The 20,465-nt window shown below is 45.4% G+C and overlaps 1 protein-coding gene across 3 annotated transcripts in view; it reads right to left on the minus strand.

Moving 5' to 3' along the window:
* The window catches only part of WTIP (WT1 interacting protein), a 57,897-nt gene extending 40,423 nt beyond the window's left edge, over window positions 1-17,474 (minus strand). Inside the window, exons 1-2 of one of the 3 annotated variants that reach the window (XM_058155197.1) lie at window positions 16,519-17,474; window positions 3,680-3,781 (exon numbers count right to left, since the gene is read on the minus strand). In XM_058155197.1, the coding sequence (XP_058011180.1) occupies window positions 3,680-3,781; window positions 16,519-17,335 (919 nt within the window). In that variant the 5' untranslated portion in view covers window positions 17,336-17,474. The remainder of the gene's footprint in view (window positions 1-3,679; window positions 3,782-16,518) is intronic. The other 2 variants (XM_058155199.1, XM_058155198.1) reach the window with 2 other exon arrangements.
* Between the last annotated feature and the right edge of the window lie 2,991 nt (window positions 17,475-20,465).

A 20,465-nucleotide genomic window follows, 5' to 3' on the forward strand; every position in this document is an offset into this window, starting at 1 on the left:
GCTACAACCAGCTAACATCCATCATGTTATGGACGATGGATCCAGGTCCATTTTATGAAATTAAGAATGGAGGAAAAATCAAACACGAAGCCCATATGAAGGGCAACGACAGCCTTCTTGATGATGATTTCCAAGGACAATTTTCTTTGGATAGCATCATATGGAAAACCTTCCATTTCACAGGAGGAATTTGCTGTTTGAGCAGGCTTGATGCCAAGCTACTCTGATCAGCCAGACGGGGCATTTGTGTCCCACATTGTTTTGGTTCCCACAGCTGCTGGAGATAATTTTTTTTTTTTAGCATCCAAAGAATGTTAAAAATATAAGTTCTGGGCAGTGGGAAGAAATGTGGGGGAAGGGAGTAGAAAAGCATTCTTTTAAAAAGTTGCTTGTACACAGAACATTGCAAAAAAAATAAGCATTCTGTATGGAATGCAGAGAAAGACCGGCCAAAGACTACATAGCACTAAAATGTTCTCTTACCGAGCAATCCACATTTTTCAACAAGAAGCCCAAATGCATCAATAGAAGAAAGTATTTGTAGCTCAGGGTTGAACAACATCTACATACCATTTACATCAGGGGTCTCCAACCTTGGTCCCTTTAAGACTTGTGGACTTCAACTCCCAGAGTCTGAGGGACTCTGGGAATTGAAGTCCACAAGTCTTAAAGGGACCAAGGTTGGAGACCCCTGATTTAAAGGACACAGTCAAAAAAGTGAAAAAGAAAACAAACAAACAAACAATACCTCAAGACATCTCCTCACCAGCAACTAACAGTCATATAAGCAGAGATATCAGAATTAATACCAGAATAAAAATCAAGCAGTAAACGACAACCTCAATAAGGGACTCCCAGGAGCAACCTGATTAACGCTGGCAGGACAAGCCCCTTGGTCATAAACAGAAACCCTCCAGCTCAGAGAACACGATGGACCCCACAAATCCAAATATTATTAATTATATTAATTTTAAAATATATGAGCAGTCTTTTGTTGTATGCTTTGGGTTTTGCCAATCATAGTGAGGAAAAAGCAGGTATGTAGGATGCTCAAAGCCTCATCAGTAACGCCCAAGATTTCAGACACCTCCCTTGCCTCCTGGGCTGCCTAGAGATGGATAGTTGAGAAGGAGAGCAACGTCCAATTTCTTAAATGCTGTCCCCATCCCCACAGCTGGCAACCTCCAGTGATGCAGCCTTCCATGACCCCAGGAGGCAGGTTGTCCCATTACTTGATACAACTTAGAAAATTTCCCCTTATTTTCAGTTTGGATCTCTTGCTCTCCATTCTTGCTTGACTTTGGGGAGTTATAGGAAATCCACCCCTTCTTCCCTGTGACTGCCTTCAAAGATTGGAAAATTGCTATCATGTCTCCCCTCGGCCTTCTTTTCTTTCGGCGAAACATATGAAGTTCCTTTAATCTGTCACTCTCCTCTGTATTCTTTCCAGTTCAAGCCAATGAGGAAGTCAGCAGGGAAGGTTGCAGGTTGCATCTGTGAGTTGCTCCTACCACTTTTCCCCCCCGAAGGAGCCCGACTACCGAGTACAAGATCCCAGACTCTGTAGCATGCCCTGCCCACCTGCAGCAGCCATGTCGGTTCCCTTAGACACATGCACACAGTCATTACTGGAACTCCTTATTGCCTGCCTGAGGTCTCCACTGGCTCATACCCACAACCTAACCCCCACCTAGAGGGACACGGTGGCTCAGGGGCTAGGACATTGAGCTTGTCGATCGAAAGGTTGGCAGTTCAGCGGTTCGAATCCCTAGTGCTGCCGTGTAATGGGGTGAGCTCCCATTACTTGTCCCAGCTTCTGCCAACCTAGCAGTTTCGAAAGCATGTAAAAATGCAAGTAGAAAAAATAGGGACCACCTTTGGTGGGAAGGTAACAGCGTTCTGTGCACCTTTGGCGTTGAGTCATGCCGGCCACATGACCACGGAGACGTCTTCGGACAGCGCTGGCTCTTCGGCTTTGAAACGGAGATGAGCACTGCCCCCTAGAGTCGGCAACGACTAGCATGTATGTGCGAGGGAAACCTTTACCTTTACCTTAACCCCCACCTGTACCTGCCATGCACAGTCCCCCATACCCCTTGCCTGCCTCTTCACTCTTGATAACCACCATGGTCCTGGAGTTTCAACAGCAACCAGGTCTCTAAGCTATGCAATTCTGTTGCACTTTATTATAGCCATACTGCTTAGCTATGGAAATTCTGATTCCCGAAGCCAAATCAATAGCAACAGCACTTAGATTTATATACCGCTTCACAGTGCTTTCCAGCCCTCTCTAAGCCGTTTACAGAGTCAGCCTATTGCCCCCAGTAACCTGGGTCCTCATTTTACCCACCTTGGAAGGACGGAAGGCTGATTCCTTGAGCCTAGTGAGATTCGAACTGCCAAACTGCAGGCAGCCAGCAGTCAGCAGAAGCAGCCTGCAGTACTGCATTCTAACCACTGCGCCTCCATGGCTCTATATATGGTTTGCTTGCCATATTATTCTTTCAATAACCCCAAAAGTCAGCTTAGGCTAGGAGACAATAGTTTTCTCAAGGTTACCCACTGAGCTTCCCAATTAAGCATTTTTTGATCCCAGATGTTTCCAGCTCTAGACCAACACTTTAATAGCATTAGATCTGAAGTAGGGATTAAACAGATGTTTTCCAATGTGCTTTGCTTGCAAATATTTACTGATTGGATTTCCCTTTCTTCCAAGGAAAACATGTACCATTCTTAGCACTTTCTTATTCTGTTTCAGAAATATTATGTCTATGTTGCAGTGTCTCTTTACAACTGATTTGCAATCATTATGTGTTGATTTTTAAATACTTCTTTACGTGAAATGTGTTTTTAATCCAATGGGACATTCTGATGTCTTATAATCTGTGACAACCATGAGATTAGAAATCACGCAAAGAAACCCTCAAGAGATGCTGCTCCAGTGACCACAAAAGAAGCTGCTTCTGCTCCCCAAACGTCCCCAAGAACATCTGGGTCTTTCAAGGAAAGAAGCAGCCTTAACATTTGGGGGAAAGTCAATCTCAAGAAGCTTCCAGGTTGACAGATTAGCTAACAGAAGCAAGTCCATCTGAAGGTCTCTTCTTATCTTCCTTCTGAGTCTGTGTGACAGTCACTATACAGGTGGTCCTCCACTTACAAAAATTCACTTAGTGACCATTCAAAATCACAACAGCACTGAAAAAAAATGACTTTTTGTACTTGTTTGTGCCCATGTGAGAGAAGTACTAAGGAGGAGAGCTCACACCATGGAGTAATAATACATGCTTAGTCATCTTGGCATTGCTGTGGTTAGGCCTGGGCCAGTCCTAACCACAGAAATGCCAAGATGACTAAGCATGTATTATTACTCCATGGTGTGAGCTCTCCTCCTTAGTACTTCTCTCACATGGGTACGCACAAGTACAAAACGCGAAATATTGTGATACGTATTTTGCCACTTGTCTCGCCACAGTCACATATCATTCCTTTCCATTTCTGGCCAAATCACAACTTTTGCACACCTTCTAAATGACCTCACCCTTCATTCATTCTCAGGATAGACTTTCTGCATGGATCACAACTCACACTGAACAATCAGTGCTGGCAGGGTTCGGTTTTAACAGGGGCACAAGACATAAGAATTGTATAGGCGTTGTCTGAGTATAAATGTGGAACTTACCACAAGAGCAGCATGTAAAGCAGTTGGTATGGTAAAGGTTCCCCATGGCCTGGCAAGCTTGGCTGGCCCCATATACCCCCTTTCCACACTTGATACAAATACCTTTGGAGAAAAACAACAACAACAGAAGGCACATTAGACCTCGTTAATGGTCTGCAGATACCCCTCCCCCACTAAAAATCTGCAGGCCTCTTATTTATAGGACAACATGACATTCCAACAGAAGAGCCGTGGGGTGCAAATGCCTCTAACCCTTGTGGTACACTTCCAATTTCTTCACCCTCTTCCTCTTTCCCATCCTTTTCTTTCCGTCTTTTCCTGCTCTGCTGGAGGCAGCAAGCTGGGTATTAACATGCTCATACTTAAAGTACGTGCTTCTGTGCATGAGTGACCATGCCTGTTAAACTCAAATGGGAATCAGTTATTGTTGCCAAGGAGTAGCTTATTTCAGAGGCAAGTAATTTTCTTGCCAGCTATTGCTTTTATTTTTATTTTTTCTTGGCACTGGGGGGACAAGGGGGAGTGGCTTCATATGGGAACTCCACGCCGCCTTTTCACTGGAGTTGGCTGTCCTAAGTTGACAAGGAAACTGGACATTGGACAAGAATTTCTTCTGATTAGCTTTTTTCTATTTACTCTTCCTTGGGGGGGGGGCACCTTAAATTTGGGGTTCTCTCCTTTTGGATGAATACAGTATTGCTTCTTCATATCTGCTCAGAGTAGAATTTGCACATCAATTACACTGAGGGGGATACTCAGAGATTTGTCAGAACTGTTCCGCATATGTGCTTTGTTAGGCTATCTTGGCTGATCTCAAAAGCTCGGTAGGACCACAACTAGTTAGGATGTGGATGGGAGGACACCAGGAAATCTTACAGCTGTAACCTATTGAAAAATCAGAAGATGGTGCTACATTATTTATGGATTTATTTCATCTGTCTGGAAACAGGCAGAATCTAAGTTGTAGTATTACCATTAGTTCTCTTCCTAATATATTTTCTTGCCACATGTACATTAGAATGTAATCTCTCATATTGCAAAACTGGGATTAGAAAGAAAGTCCTTTTAGTTATAAAGAGAAGAATAGAATCACCAAATTGGAAGGACCACAGAGGTCATGTAATCCATCCTCTACCCTCTGCTGAAAACAAGATCGGTTGGAAGTTCTTTGGCAGATGACCACCTAACAGCCCTAAACTTCCTGAAGACCTCAAGCAAAGGAGAACTCACATCATCACATGGCAGCAACAGCTCTTGGACATTCAGCACAAGGGATCTCAAAACAGTCAATCAAATGGATTAAAACATTGGTATTAAATTTACCTAGTTTTAACCTTTCAGAAGGAATGGGAAGATTTTAAAATTCTGTGCAAACAACTTCCCAAAATGAAAATACCATTTTTTATTTATAGAAAATCTCCAAGGAAATATTACCTTGTGTTTGGACTGGGGCTCAGTCCTACAGAGTAAGCACTGATCCCACCCCCCCATTTCAGTTCAACCCCTTGTCCCTAACTAGTGACTTAATAATACTAACAATTCTTTCAGGGTCTTTGGGCAGCTTTTCGCTCCTCCAACTTTCAGAATCCGAGCACAACACTGACTAACTGACTTTGTTAACACTTCAGAACAATAGAAACTGTTTCCCTGAGTTTCAGCCCAAACATCCTTAATTAAACATCTTGTTTTCTGCAAACTCATTCATAAAACATGGCCAGCTCTTGCCCCCCCCTCAATCAATTCATGCATAATCCTCTCCTGGGAAACAGCATGTACGAGAGCCCCTTGTGTTTTATCTGCCTCCTCAACCTTTCGACTATTAGCAAGTTCCTGATGGCTGCAATGCATTCGATTAAAAAATGGAATCACCGAACAAGTGCCAGGTTAAAAAAGTGTTTTCTAGAACATTCAGCGTGTAAGTCATCAATATAACTGAAATTATTCCTGATATAGTTTATGGAAAATATGTATGCCTTGGACGAACAGATGCCCATCATATCATGAGTGCACAAAAGCTAAGAAAAGATTTTGCAACTGTTGACATTCTATTGTCAATTGCATGAAGATGTCCAGTTTTTATTTATATATAATATAATAGAATTTTTTTTTATTGGCCAAGTGTGATTGGACACACAAGGAATTTGTCTTGGTGCATATGCTCTCAGTGTACATAAAAGAAAAGATACCTTCATCAAGGTACAACACTTAAAGATAATATATAAATATAATATATATACATTTAGCTACCCATAGCCTCTTTCTAGTGTGAGATGGGCAACACATAAATATGCAGAAACTGGTATCTTGCCTTTCACGTGTATATCACTTTAAGCACTAAAAAAAAACCAACTAGTGCAAAATTTAAAGAACAAAAACCATGATAAAAACATTCACAAGAAATTATCTAATAAAAAGCAAGCAGAGACAGCAAATAACACTTTCAAGTTAAATGGATGCTGCTTGAGAACACTTTCCTAAGAGTAAGGAATAAAGCGAGATGAGCAAAGATCATCAGACAGGGACCAACAAATGGCTGCAGGTACCCCTTGAATTATGACCAGCAACAGTTCAAAGTCATGCTGGCGCTGAACAAAGTGATTTGGATTACAGCACTCCCCCAAGTCATCTGATCAAAATTTGATATCTCGCACTTATGACCTTCAACTCCCCCAGAAGATGGTGAAGGCCAGCTAGAGCCCCAGGCAACAGGGCCTTGGAGTGCAGATGGGCTCTGTGGCAGCTACATCTTCACATTTACGCTGCAGCTCAGAGCCACGGGGGGCCGAGAGAGAGCAGAGGGGCTTTTGAAGGCTGCCCTCATTTTAAAAGTAACAGGTCAGAAAGAGAGCTGCCTCTCAAGAAAGATGGGAGGTGGAAAGAAAAGATTAGAGTCTACATCTCTTAAGAAAGGTGGGTGAATAATATTTTTAGCTGCTTTTCTTAAAATACTGGGAATCAGACAAACTTGCTGTCAGGAGGAATTCTCAGCTGTGGATCCAGATTTTTCTTTTTCTACCCTGCCTTCAAGGCTGGCCAACCCTGCAGGCCAACAGCTGGGGAAGTGGAAACCGGGTGGCGAGGCCTGATTGAAACACTTGGGCTGGGAGGGAATCCTGGAACAGGCAAATGCCAACATCTGTCCAAGCCACTTACGCACAAATTTGACATATGTTCCCTCCCGCATCTGTATCCAAGAAGGAAAAACAGACACAGATAGATACCACTTTTACTGTACAATATCTAGATGGGATTATGTGGAAATAAAAACTTGTGTCACTTGATTTCAGTTCCAGGACGCAATATTCACCCTAGAAATTATGTAAGAAAAGCAGCTCTGATTTAGGAGCCAAAAGGTGGAGTTCCACCTGCTTCTTCGAAAGCACCATGGAGGGCCTTGCTCCAAGATAGAAAATACGCTGAACAGAGGCTGCTTTGGGAAGTTGGGACAGCCCAGTTATTGACGGAGGTGCCACAGATTCTGCACTATTGCTCCAGGTTTGAAGAAGCCAACTTCTGGGCGTACATGTGATCTTTTTCAGCACCCATAAGCGACACGGAATCTAGTGGGGCAGATGATTTGGGAGGGGACGATGGATACAGTCTCTCCCCCACAAATCACAGGCAAAATTAGCTGAAAGAGTGGCTTTATGGCCAAATTTTGGCAATATGATCAAGAGCGAGTAAGGGAGACTCTCTTTTTCATCATATTATTGTTACATTAACATTTCAGTCTTTTAAGTAAATGTTACTGTATGCCCCTTGGTAAACTTTGCTCTTTAGTGGAACTCAGCTTTAATGAAAAAACGAAACAGTTCCCTGTCTTTGTCCCCATGCACCAAGTTTATATAAAAAAAGGAACAGTTGACTTAAAAAAAAAAGATGGTTACAAAGGGAGCTTTTTTTAAAAAAAATGATGCATATATGAAATAGGGGAAGATCTACTGCTTGGAAGAAACAAATGATGGGAGGATTAGAAATGGGCAAATTGCTCCTTATATTGCTCCAGAAAGGGACAGGAGAGATTCTGGCTAAATATGTGTCTGTCAGCCTAAAGCTGACACTGAACAAAACCATGAAATAATTAAGCAGGGAAGTTTCAGGGAAGAAATGCAATACACCCTGACTTGGAAAAAACCCACCTTTGACAAGTCCTTGCAGGACTGTATGACCACTACACAGGTACAGAGCTGGCTGAACTCACCTCAGCTACATCACATGTTCTGCATCAAGCCAGAGATAGGAGTGGAAAAGGCCAAGACCAGAGAAGTCATTCTTCCTGGAATATGCATCCAGCAAGGAATTTTAGGAAGGACACCGACGGACGCATCCAGTTGTGGGAAAAGAAGATGGTGGGAGCCAGTTTGGTCCAGGCACCAGACAAGATAGCAAGAGAGACTGTGTGAGTTCAAGCCCCACCTTAGCCATGAAAGAGTGACCTTGGTTCAGTCACTCTCTCTCTGCTCAACTTGCCTCACAGGGTCGTTATGGTGGAGAAAACAGGAGGGAGGTGTGTTTGCCACATCGGGGTATTTGTAAAGGTGGGATGCAAACAAACAGGTAAATTGATAAGAAATTAAATTTCTTCATCTATCTGAACAGCTGTCATGTAGAACATGGACAGAATTAAACATGAAATAATGGTTGGGACATTGCTTCACTTGATGTTGTTCTACTGAAATGGATTCCTGCTTTTTGCATGGAGTTAGGCTAGGAGCCTTCTAAACCTTATATGATCATTCATTCCAATCCCTTATCTCTGGGGTTTCTGGCTCCCTGCAGGCATGTAGGCATTTATTGCCAATTGACTGGATTGAATTAATAGTGACATGGCAGACGATTTGAATGGGAGGAAGGGCATATAAAGTAGGGAGACTTTATTTCCAAGCCTTTTTTTTGCACCTCCATGCTTTACATCTGGTTCTGCCCCAAATGAGAATGAGTGAATTTAACATCAAGTTAGTTAACGGTCCATGTTTCCTGGATCATGGCGAGAGAGGAAGTCGGGGAAAACAAAAAAGCTTTCTGGTGGATACAAACCACTGAGTCACATATTTTTGTATAAATGTAAACCACGTACACACACACTTTTTAAATGTGGTTTTTCTAATTTTTGTGTAAGTTTTGTTTTAATATTTAGTTTTTTAAAAAAATATCAATTCATCCCACTTTCCTTATGCTGGTCTGTGAGCGTAATAAAAGATTTGATGGATTGCCACCCAATCCTGATCTGTCCCTTTGTCTTCCCCTGACAGCCATTTGACTCAATCAATGTGTGTGTGAAAGAGGGGCTGCCCAAGTTCTAGCAGGGATGGAGGGATGGGAGAAATCCCTGCCAGTTATATCCCTGGACCTTCACCACTGGAGACCCACAGAAGAACCTTTGCTCAATGTCACTGGTGCCAAATGAATTGGTCCTCGGGATGAACCCTGCAACTCTTGTAGAAACCAGGCCAAAGAGGTTCCCCAATTCCACGAGAAACAAACGCCGATTCTTGTAATGAAATAAGAAAGCACCACTTGCAAATTTGCATGTGTACATTTAGCACGTTCTCTTATATTTTAGGAATGGAATTAAGGAACTCTTGGCAAGGGGCAAGAAGGAAGACTCATTACATGAGACCAGAGAACAAGAACAAAGAGTAGCATTTGCCGAGTCACTGGAAGAAAACACAGCTGCATTGTTTGCCAAAGTTATGTACTGAAAATAAAATTTGGCCTATGGACAATTCTAGTACTTTGGGAGAACATTTGTGTACAGCAGATCGCGGTCATTTCCCTCCACTAAACAGATGCTATTTCACTTGGGAAAATTGTTCAAAGAGGCACTGGAGCATCTGAAGAATGAAGAAACGCTAGAGCCCCCTTTTTGGGACAAGCCTATTAAAAAGACCAACGAAAAGGGATTCGGTCAGCCCTCAATGCCCTGTCCATCCCACTCTCCACCCAGAGTGTTGCTGTCCTATGCAAATCCAGCACCTACTCCTAGCAGCACCTGCTCAGATGCTTCCAGAAAGGGCATAAGATAAAGACTCCTTTTGTCTCCCTTTAGCACCTACCTCTGGGCTTTCCAATGCAGAGAACTTTTGCGATCACATAGTTATTGTAAATGGAGGTTCTCAGTCATCCAGTCATTTGGTACACGTACTGTATCTCCCCACTACGAATTTAGAACCCGGAACACAGAAGCCACACAAGCTGTCATCTGTGACTTCACAATGGCAGTGAATTTTATCAGCTAATTACCCACATTTCAGTAATTTCCTCTTTCTAGTGAATATTTTTCTTTCCCCTCCCCTCAAGTTAAGAGATTAGGTCTCTTAGAAAAAAGAAACCCAGACATTATTTTGCAGTGATATCCAGATGCTTCAGATATCCAGATAGAATTCTCCCAATCTGGGTCTATAACAACGTCTAGCAAAATACCCTTACTGATAGAATTGATAACCAAATTACTTAATCTTTGTAATTTATTATACAAACATTAATTAACATAAATTAAAGCTCTTCACATATTTAGCTGCAGTTCTTACAAGAACTTCGTGTTGTGTTGTATTGTATTGTATTATTACCGGTAACAACAACAACAACAACAACAATTTCAGTGACTTTCCTGTGACACCCAGCAAATTAACAGTGAAGACAAGACTTCAACTATTATAGCCCTGTTTCTTAGCCAGATACGAATACTATGACAGCTCACTTAGATTTACTCCTACAGTCATGAGCCGCTGGAATTTCATAGGATCAACCAATACGGGACAAGATCCCTTCTGCTCTTCTAGAGGAATGTACAAGCTCTAACCAGCCTGAGCTCAAGGCACTACAGCGGGAGAATTCTGTCTGGGTAAAAAAAGTAACTCACGAACGGGTAATTCAGTTTCCGAATTAGTGCAATCTTACACTGCTCACTTAATGAACATTAGTGAACATTTATTTTACTAAGTCTTCATTTGGAAAAAAATCTTCAAACACAGCAGAATATCTGATAACCTAACTTCCAAGAATCACATTATTGGAAGGGACAGCAGAGCCTCTTTAATTTCCCTCAAACAACTCAGAACTTACAATATCAGCTATTTCTAGGAAGTTGTTATTTCATGTGATTTCTTCCTCCTGGTTCTAGCCCTTCTCCGGAGCAACCGCAAGACACTTCTACATGGCCATGTTTCAAAAAGCAGGCTTGCATGTCTAATCTTACTGTTCTACAGACTACATTTTTTAGCCCTTTCTGCTGTTTCCAGATGCCTCCCCATCTTTAAATCATCACACAATGGACACATTCCAACTTTTAATAATATCCTTCTTAAAATGTGGCACTCCGATGCAACGTTCCGTGTCTCATAGGGTCTATCATAAAAATGTATAGGGAACTATCATATGGGGTTTATGCATGCCTGGCACATCTCTAAGGCTGCTTGGCAGGTGCATAAAATTGAAAGCAATTCCTTCCAAGTATGAGTTACAGAGTCAATTCTGCAAAATTTACGGAGAAGAAAGACACAGGGTTAGAGAATTCCAATAACTGAAAGTGGAAGCTTTCTTTTATAGCAGTTTTGATTTTTTTAAACTAATATTCAGGTATCTATTTCAAAGATGCCCTTCTGTTTCCTTGCAGACAATCCAAATGTTTAAAAAATTACAAATAAATAATCAGATGGAGAATATCTCAAGGCACAAAGAAAACACAGTAGCTTTAGACTGGTTGCTAAATGAAATCACAAGGGCTGGGTTAGTCTTGGAATTCCTCCCTCCACCCAACGTTTGATGGCATTTTCCAAGGGTCATCCCACTGAATGTTTACTGCTGACTGACTATTCTAAAACAAATCTTCAAAAAGGGGAATGAAGTTTTAGAAGGACGAGAAACAAATTGAATTGGAGAATCCATGATGCTCTCTTGAGCTTGGTTATTTGCTTGCAGATGTTTCAGTACCATACTAGGTAACATCATCAATGCACTGATTATGTTATCTAGTTGGATAATGAAACAATGCAAGCAAACAACCAAGCTCAGAGACCACCAGAAATTCCACAGTTCAAACTTGAGCTATAGATTGAAAATGAACTGGTCTAAATATGACAGGTTTTAACAGATCGACAGACAATAGTGGAGAAGCTCTTGCCAAGAGAAGGACATGACCCATGAAGTAAGGGTACAGAACAGGAATATTCAATATCCCCTGGCAACTAAAAACAAAAACATTAAAACTAGTGGAAAGGGTGGAACATACATGGAAACTCACAAATAACTAGCAACTTCAAACTTATTAGCTAAGTTAGAGAAATGGTTTGAAAATAACAGTATGAAATGTAGGCTTTAATTAACAAAAATAACATCAAATGCAGATGTTCAGAATTGAGGTGCACACATACATACATACATAGATGGTGTGTTATACATACATGTGAAATGGATTCCAGCAGTGAAAAAGCCCAATTTAATTATCTAGGATTATGACAAATCCTAGGGTGTTAAGAGCTCCAGTGTATTCTCTTTTAGTCTCTGCCTCAATTACCATCCAGACAGGTACAAGAAAGAGACAGAGAGAGTGTATGGAAATGATAAAAAGACTGGGAACTAAGGCTGAGCAAACTGACTGTATTTAGCCTTGAGAAAATCTGAAAGGGGGAGACAAACAATAGGTCTTCCCATATCTAAAGTACTGTCCAGAAGTCAACACCTGCTCTCCATCAATCCCAAAGGAAGACACAAAATCTGAGTGAATTTACAAGAAGGCTGCTTTCAGCTGGACTATATTCCTGTAAAACCTTAAAAAAAGTTTAACGAGAATAATATCAAAGAGGGGAGTGACTCCCTTCACTGGATGCATTCAAATAGCACCCCAGCAACAAGCTGGCCAAATGGTGGACTTGACAGCCTCTTCCAAGTTCTCCTAGTGGGAACCCAGATTACTAGAACTTTAAATATGAGAATGTGGGTTAAATACAGAAGAACTGGTGAGCAGAAGTTTCTTTTTCCAGTCTCGATATCTCTCAAGGCCTTACTGCAGCTCTCCCATATTTTGCACTCATAGCTGACTTACAAGAGTACTATAAGGAATCAGATGACCTTGACACGGGTGGACCATATCTGTTACCAAAATGACAAGGGGAAAAACATGGTTTAAGTCCAAAACAAGAAGGCATAGGCAAAAGACTCAGACAGATACTTCCCTAATTAATATGAGCTTCAGGCAGGGTGGGGCGGAGAGATAGTAAAGTACAGTATAGTCTGACTTGCAAGATTCTGTTATGGCGGCCAAAATTAAGAAAAATAGTTTTAGTCTTGGAATGAAGTTGATTTCTTGGTCTATATCAGTGTTTTTTCAAACTTGGCAATTTCCAACTTCTAGAATTTCTAAGCCAGCAAGGGTAAACCAAGAGGCACACTGCAAATTGGGGAGAGTGTGAGAGGGGAGCTGTGTGGGTAAGGGAGGATTGAGGAGGGTACTTGAGAGTCAGAGAGATGCAGGTCAGGGAGAGTCCATAGATTGGTGGGAAGTGCAGCAAGGACTGGGGGGAAGCGTGTGTGTGTGTGTGTGTGTGTGTTTGTGTGCTAGTAGCCAGCCAAAACACTGAGGGATTGGAGGAGGGCACATTTAGCTCACGCTGGTAAAGCCTGTTATTAAGAACACAGTAGCCTGCAATTACTGCAGGTTCGAGCCCGGCCCAAGGTTGACTCAGCCTTCCATCCTTTATAAGGTAGGTAAAATGAGGACCCAGATTGTTGGGGGGGCAATAAGTTGACTTTGTAAAAATATACAAATAGAATGAGACTATTGCCTTATACACTGTAAGCCGCCCTGAGTCTTCGGAGAAGGGCGGGGTATAAATGTAAACAAAACAAACAAAAACAAAACAAACATGGCTGGTGGAGACTTATTCCAACAACTTGCAAACTTCCCTGCTATTGATTCTCTGGGGAAGTCAATAGGGAAGGTTGCAAATGATGATCATATGATCACAGCACTTGGCAACCGATTGCTCTTAGATGAGACCACAGGGTGTTGGAACAGCCAAAACTCATCATTTGTTCATTGTAATTTGGAACATTGTTAACCAAATAGTCATAGGTCAAGGTCTACCTGTATAAGGAATGCCTTTGTTGACATTTGACCTTAGAAGCAGGAATGTATGCGGATGATGATGCTGTGTTGTTGACAAATTGTGGTTGTACTAAGGAAAGCAAGCAGAATCCAGTCACAAAAACAAATATATGAAAGAATATGAGGGAGAGGAAGGGAAGACTCAAGAGAGTCATGGTAAGAAGCTTAAAGAGGGTTGCTTCATAGAAACAAAGGCACAAAGGGTTACAAGGTAATGGAATTGGCATATACTGGCTTTAGTTCTAATGTCCTTTCTTCTTAGGCTTATGTTTTCATGTTCTATGCTTTCCCTGAAAGGAAAAGTATAATGCATATATTTGTATTATTTCAATCATTATACTAAGGTTCTAAACTGTAGGCTGGAATTCTGAGCATCGCAAGAAAAGTGTAGAATCATGTTTTAAAAAACTGCTCAGGCTTTACAAAAGACTGCACTGTTAAAACTCATTCCAGATTTTGCCTGTGTGATTTTTTAAAAAATTCCATTCAATCCTGTCAGATTCTTGCAGACTACTGGCCAACACCATGCAGTTTTCTTGCCAAGATTCTTCAGAAGTGATTTGCCGTTGTCACCTTCCTAGGGCTGAGAGAGAGTGACTGGCCTAAGGCTGCCCAGCTGGCTTTACGCCTAATGAGGGACTAGAATTCACATTCTTCTAGGTTCTAGCCTGCTGCCTAAACCATTACAACAAACCGTTTCTGCCTGTGCAATAAGTATTTCTGGTGTGAACGTTCTTTATATAGAGATTGAAAATTCCCAGAAACAGAACGGAAAAGTTAAAAAGGCTCTCAGAGAACCTCAAATCAGGGATCCCCAAACTCTTTAGTTCATTGACCTTTCCATGAAATATTCTGAGGTAGCTTATTCCAGCCTTGAATGGATATTCCTGATCCACTTTTTGTAAGATGTAGCTGAATTTTCTAGTTCAAAAACGATTCTAAAGAATTCTGCTGCAAAATTCTACGTGGCAGCCCTTTAGATAGCTTAAGGCAGGAGTGGGCAATTAATTTTCCCAAGGAGCCGTATATGAAACTGGGATTGTTGTGAAGGGTCAAACCAATAGGGCTACTCCCTGCCCTGGCAGCCCCCACAGGATCAGCCAAAGGGCTGGATGGATGTGGCCCGCAGGCCTTAGGATGCCCAGGTCTACTCCAAGGTCATTATGTCTCCCACCTCCACATGACTTTATTTTCCTCAGGCTAATGATACCAAATACCTTCAACGGTTCCCTTTCTTCTTCCCTATTATTGGCTGCTGTCTTCTATATCTAGTTTGTCCTACAATAATTGTACCTGGAACTAGGCATAATATTCTACACGTAATTTGAGCATGACTTCTGCTTTTGACAGTCTATTTCTGCTGATGAATCTAAGACGTTCATGCTCCAAATTTGCACCCCCGGTTTTTTCTTACAAAGATTCAACCTCCAGGGAGAGGATCACTCTCATTTCACCTCAGAAATGTGCTAAACTCCATCAACTCAGAAGCAGATACCCTCCAGACTCTTTCTGGGTCATGGAGTTCCATTTCGCCAAGAAAACAGACGGTAGTTTCCTGTCAAGAAGGAGGGAAAACTCCAAAAACTAGAACGGAACTCCTGGAAGAGGCACAAGAAAACTGCAAGCCTTCTTCCACTTAAAAGATGAGAAATCTCTAGCCTTCCTTCTCCTAAATGCCATTAAGTGTGCAGCTACTACAAGGATACCCTATGCTGCCTCGGCAGTGCAAACAGCCATATCCAAAACCCGCTTGGATTCCTTGGGGCGTTTTGGGCATTCAAACAGGCTTCCCAACCTGGGCATTAGGTGGGCTTTAGCTTCCAGGATTCTCTCTACTGGCCATTCTTGAGGGCTAGGAATTCTGGAAGTTGAAGGCCCCAGAAGGCTGCCCCACTGAGAGATCAGCCAAAACTCCTGCCAGATGGTACAAAGGGGCCACCTGGCCTGTCAGTTTGCCGCTTCTACCTCTACTTCATCATTCTACCTGATGAAGGTATCTTTTCTTTTATGTACAGTGAGAGCCTATACACCAAGACAAATTCCTTGCGTCTCCAATCGCACTTGGCCAATAAAGAATTCTATTCTATTCTAGCTGGCCAGATGTTGCAGGAAACTCCCAAAGCCCAGAAAAGGACTGCCTCAGGCCTTCTTGGTAATGCAGCTGCCCTTCCAGTTCTCACCGGCAGCCTGGTGTTGAAAGGGGGCCAGCGGGCTCCAAACTTGCAGCTTCAGTTTTAGGCAGCCCCTCTTTGCTCACGGAAGCCCCGAACTAGCCTTGTGGTGGTGAAACAGAATCCCAGCAAAAGCTCATTTCTGGCTGAGTGGCTCCTCCAGGGAGGACATCCAGGGGGAAGAGGCACCTAATCCAGTCAGCCCCACCTGAGGGTGGGTGGGTGGGTGGGTGGGGGGCTCTCCTCCCTAAGAAGGGATCAACTCAGCCACTTGGGGGACGGAAAAGGCTTCCTTCCCATCTCAGTGGTGCTTGGAAAAGGCAGCAGGAGATTGAAAGTCACAAAATGTCGGGAGTGCACAAAGAGAAACCTTTCAATCCAAGGGAGCCACCGGCTGCTCTCTACCTGTCCCCTCCCCTCCCTTAAAGCCAGGTGAGCCATTTGGCAGCGGAGAGGAGCCCTCAGGCGGCCTCCTTGGCTGGGCGACCCCGCCGCAACCCCAGGGCTCCTCGGGAGGAGGCCGAGCGCGGCCGCTTCCCACGGCTTCCCTCCCGGGGACTCACCGAAGTACTCCTTCCGCACGTGCAGCTCCAGCTCCTTCTCCAGCTCCAGCGTCAGCGCCTCCAGCCGCCGCTCCACCTGGCTGGGGCCGCTCTCCCGGGCCGGCGTCACCTGGCAGGGCAGCCGCAGCTTGGCGGGCTCGGCGTCGGCCGGCGGGGGCCCCTCCTCGGGCAGCAGCGAGGCCCGCGGCGAGGGCGCCGGCAGCTCCGGGTAGGCGCCCATCGAGCCGCGGGAGCTGCGCGAGCTGTGGCTGGAGAGGCTGGAGCGCGGGCTGGCCAGGGAGGAGGCGGCGGCGGCGGCCGAGCCCGACGGCGCCAGGGACCGGCCGGCAGTGGCGGCGGCGGCGGCGGCGGCCTCCAGCTCGGCCGAGGAGCGCGGGCTGGCGTGGCGCTGGTCGTAGCCCAGGCTGATGCCGCTGGTGCGGGCGCTGCTGGGCTTGCTGCCGTCGGAGGAGCCGGCCAGGCTGGCGCGCGGGCTGGAGGGCTTGCTGGCGTCGCTGGCCGTGCTGGCGTAGCTGGAGCGCGGGCTGAGCGGAGCCTCGGCGGCCGAGAGGCTGGGGCGCGGGCTGGCCAGGGACCCGCCGCCGCCGCCGCCGCAGCACGTCGAGGCCCGCGGACTGGCCCCGCCGGCCGCCTTGCCGCGCGGGAAGCCCTCGGCCGAGTAGCGCTTGTAGCAGGGCAGCGCCACCTCGGAGCGCGGGGCCTCCTCGCCGGCCGGGGCCCGCTCCCCCGACGGGTAGGGCGGCGGGGGCCCGTTCAGCGGCTGCTCCCGACGCCGGCGCCGCCCGACGCCCTCCTGGGGCAGCGCCGGCTCCGCCATGGGCTCCACGCGCTCCCGCCGGCCGCTCAGCGCCGCGCCCGCCCCGCGTCCCGCCGCCAGGAGCCGCCGCCAGGCATCCCGGCCCTGGCCGGCCACGCGCAGGGGAGGCGCCGCGGGAAGGTCCGCCTCGCGCCCGGCCGCTCCGCTCCGCTCGCCGGTCAGCTCCGGCGCTGCGCTCTCCGGACGGCGCCTCCTTTGTGCGGGCGGGCGGGCGGGCGGCAGCGGAGGAACTTCTTTGTGTGGGGCAGGAATGCGCGGAGGAGCCCGACGGCACTGCGTCCCTCTGGAATGCGCTTCGCTCCGGCGCCAGACAATGGCTTGAACCGGGCGGGGGCGGGGCCGGGGAGCCGCCCCCCCCCTCCCCCCCTCCCCCCCTCCCCCCCCCTCTCCCCCCGCGCCCTGTGCCCGCCCGCCCGCCCGCCCCGGAGCTTCGGGGTCCGGCCCGACGGCACGTGGGAAGGTGGCTTGTGCCGGCGCCCTCCGTCCTCGCTTTCTAGGCCGGGAGGACCGAAGGCTGGAAGTCCGAGGCCGAGGAGCCCCTTTGGGGACTGGCGCGAGCGGCCTCTTTCAGCCGAGCAGCTGAGCTCCCAACATAGAATAGAATAGAATAGAATAGAATTTTATTGGCCAAGTGTGATTGGACACACAAGGAATTTGTCTTGGTGCATATGCTCTCAGTGTACATAAAAGAAAAGATACATTCATTAAAAATCATGAATAGAATAGAATAGAATAGAATAGAATAGAATAGAATAGAATAGAATTTTATTAGCCAAGTGTGATTGGACACACAAGGAATTTGTCTTGGTGCATATGCTCTCAGTGTACATAAAAGAAAAGATACGTTCATCAAGGTACAACATGTACAACATACACACACCGCTGTCCGCATCTCGGTGGCTGAAGGCAAAGGTTCCCGTTTGTGCCGCCTTGTCCCGCTCCAGACGGCGGGCTCGCTCAGCGGCCAAGCCTTTCAGGCGGAGGAAACAGCAAAAGGTCGTTTCTCCCTGTCGCTTAATATACATGCGGGTAGACGAATAATTGTATCTTTATTTGCTCGTTTCTTTTTGTCATGTTTGCGGAGTGTATAGTGGAGGTGGAGACCCTTTGAGGCCTCGATGCCACCAAATTTCATTTTAATGTATGCCAATTAGTGCATATTCAAAGTGACCATAAAGTTACGGTAAGTCTGAAGTTCTAGGTCTGCCCAGGAAAAAGAGCCAGCCTCACCTGCGGGTGTGTGTGTGGGGGGATTTTTTTTCTCACCTGGAAGCCAGCTTGTGAGCAGAGGGGGCCAAAGGACAGGCCAGAGGAAGACCCTCAGGACCAGCTCTGAGCTTGTGGGGACTGTTCTGTTCCGGGGACAGAGGAACAAGCAAGCAGAGCTGGGCACCCTTTCTGTCCAGGTGTGTGTGTGTGTGTGTGTGTGTGTGTGTGTGTGTGTGTGTGTGTGTGTGTTCGTTCTCCCATCATCCTTGCCTTTGATTTTAAGGAAATGCAGATTGCTACAGGAGCTCTGGAGCTCCCAAGACTCATCAGTCCCCTAATCCCCATGCCTGTTGCATCAAGAAAGGCTGGTTCTGCAGTGGAAAGAACTTCGTCTCTCTCAATTATGCATTATTTTTCTGTCTGTGTGTGTGTGTGTGAGAGAGAGAGAGAGAGTTTGTGTTACAATGGCCCTGAGCAGAGTGAAAAATGTGCTCCCTGTAATTCTGGCTTCAGTGTGCTTTGGGGGCAGCAGAGCAGAAAGTGGAAAATGCAGGCTGCCCCTGAAGTTCCGCCTCGTCTCTCCTTGGATGTTGCAGGATGCATATTAGATGCAAATACAAAGAATCAGGCAGCAGCTAGAGAGCAGGGCAGGATCGACCAATTTCTCCAAAAATGCTCCAGGGAGGGACAGGATGCTGGAGGGCCCAAGGGGTGCAGCCCCATAGCAGGGCCTGATGCATGGGAGTTGAAGCACATGCCTGGTTGAACATGTAGGTGGATGCCGGCTGCCCAGATTTTGATCATGTGACTGCAAGGGGCACTGCCGCAACCACAACTTCGAGGAATAGTTCAACTTTGTCATAACGTCCAAAAATTGTGGAAGGAATGGCTGTTTAAAAACTAGAGTTATCTGTCGCATGTCATGTTCCGATTGAATTTCTTTTGCTAAAATAATTCAAGTGATTTGGGTGGGACAGGAACCTGGTGGGCAGTTGAAGTAGTATCTGAGTACAAGGGGAAGGCCAACCCATACAATCAGCCAAAAGTTGGCTCAGCATGTGGACTGATTTGATCTCGGTGAACTTTTTACCTCCAAATGTAGATAATCCTTGACTTATGACCTTCTGATCTTCTTAACAACCATTCAAAGTTAAGTCAGACTCAAAACAAGTTACTCATGACCAGTCCTTGAAGTTAATGACCTCACCATTTTCATGGTCATGTGATTGGATTTCGGGTGGCTTGGCAACCAGTTCACATTTACAACTGGTTGAATTGTCTCACAGTCACATGATTGCATTTTGTGACATCTTTTGCTGCTTTCCGGCAAAATGAATGGCATAAAATACCCATTGGATAAGCTGGATTTGGGCTTACAAGCCATGTGATTAGTGACTTACTTAACAACCATTGTAAAAGGAGTCATAAAATGACTCAACAGATGATGCTGTTAATATGGCTCTGCACTACATCCTACAACATCTTGAGTCTCCAAAGACCTATGCAAGGGTCCTTTTTGTAGTCTTTAGTTCAGCATTCAATACCATCATTCCAGACACTCTTCTAACTAAGCTAAACCAGCTACAGGTACCAAAACAGACTTGTAAGTGGATCACAAGCTTCCTAACAAACAGGAAGCAGCAGGTGAAGCTAAGCAAGATCACATCAAATACCTGTACAATTAGCACAGGGCCCCCCCAAGGCTGTGTGCTCTCCCCACTTCTCTTCTCTCTGTATACCAGAGAGCTACTGAAGTTCGCAGATGACACAACAGTGATTGGTCTCATTCGAGACGACGAATCCGCATATAGACAAGAGGTCGAACGACTAGCCTTGTGGTGCAACCAAAACAATCTGGAACTGAACACACTCAAAACCGTAGAAATGGTGGTAGACTTTAGGAGAAACCCTTCCATACTTC

Source organism: Ahaetulla prasina, chromosome 12, assembly GCF_028640845.1.
Source record: "Ahaetulla prasina isolate Xishuangbanna chromosome 12, ASM2864084v1, whole genome shotgun sequence".
Lineage (NCBI taxonomy): Eukaryota > Metazoa > Chordata > Lepidosauria > Squamata > Colubridae > Ahaetulla > Ahaetulla prasina.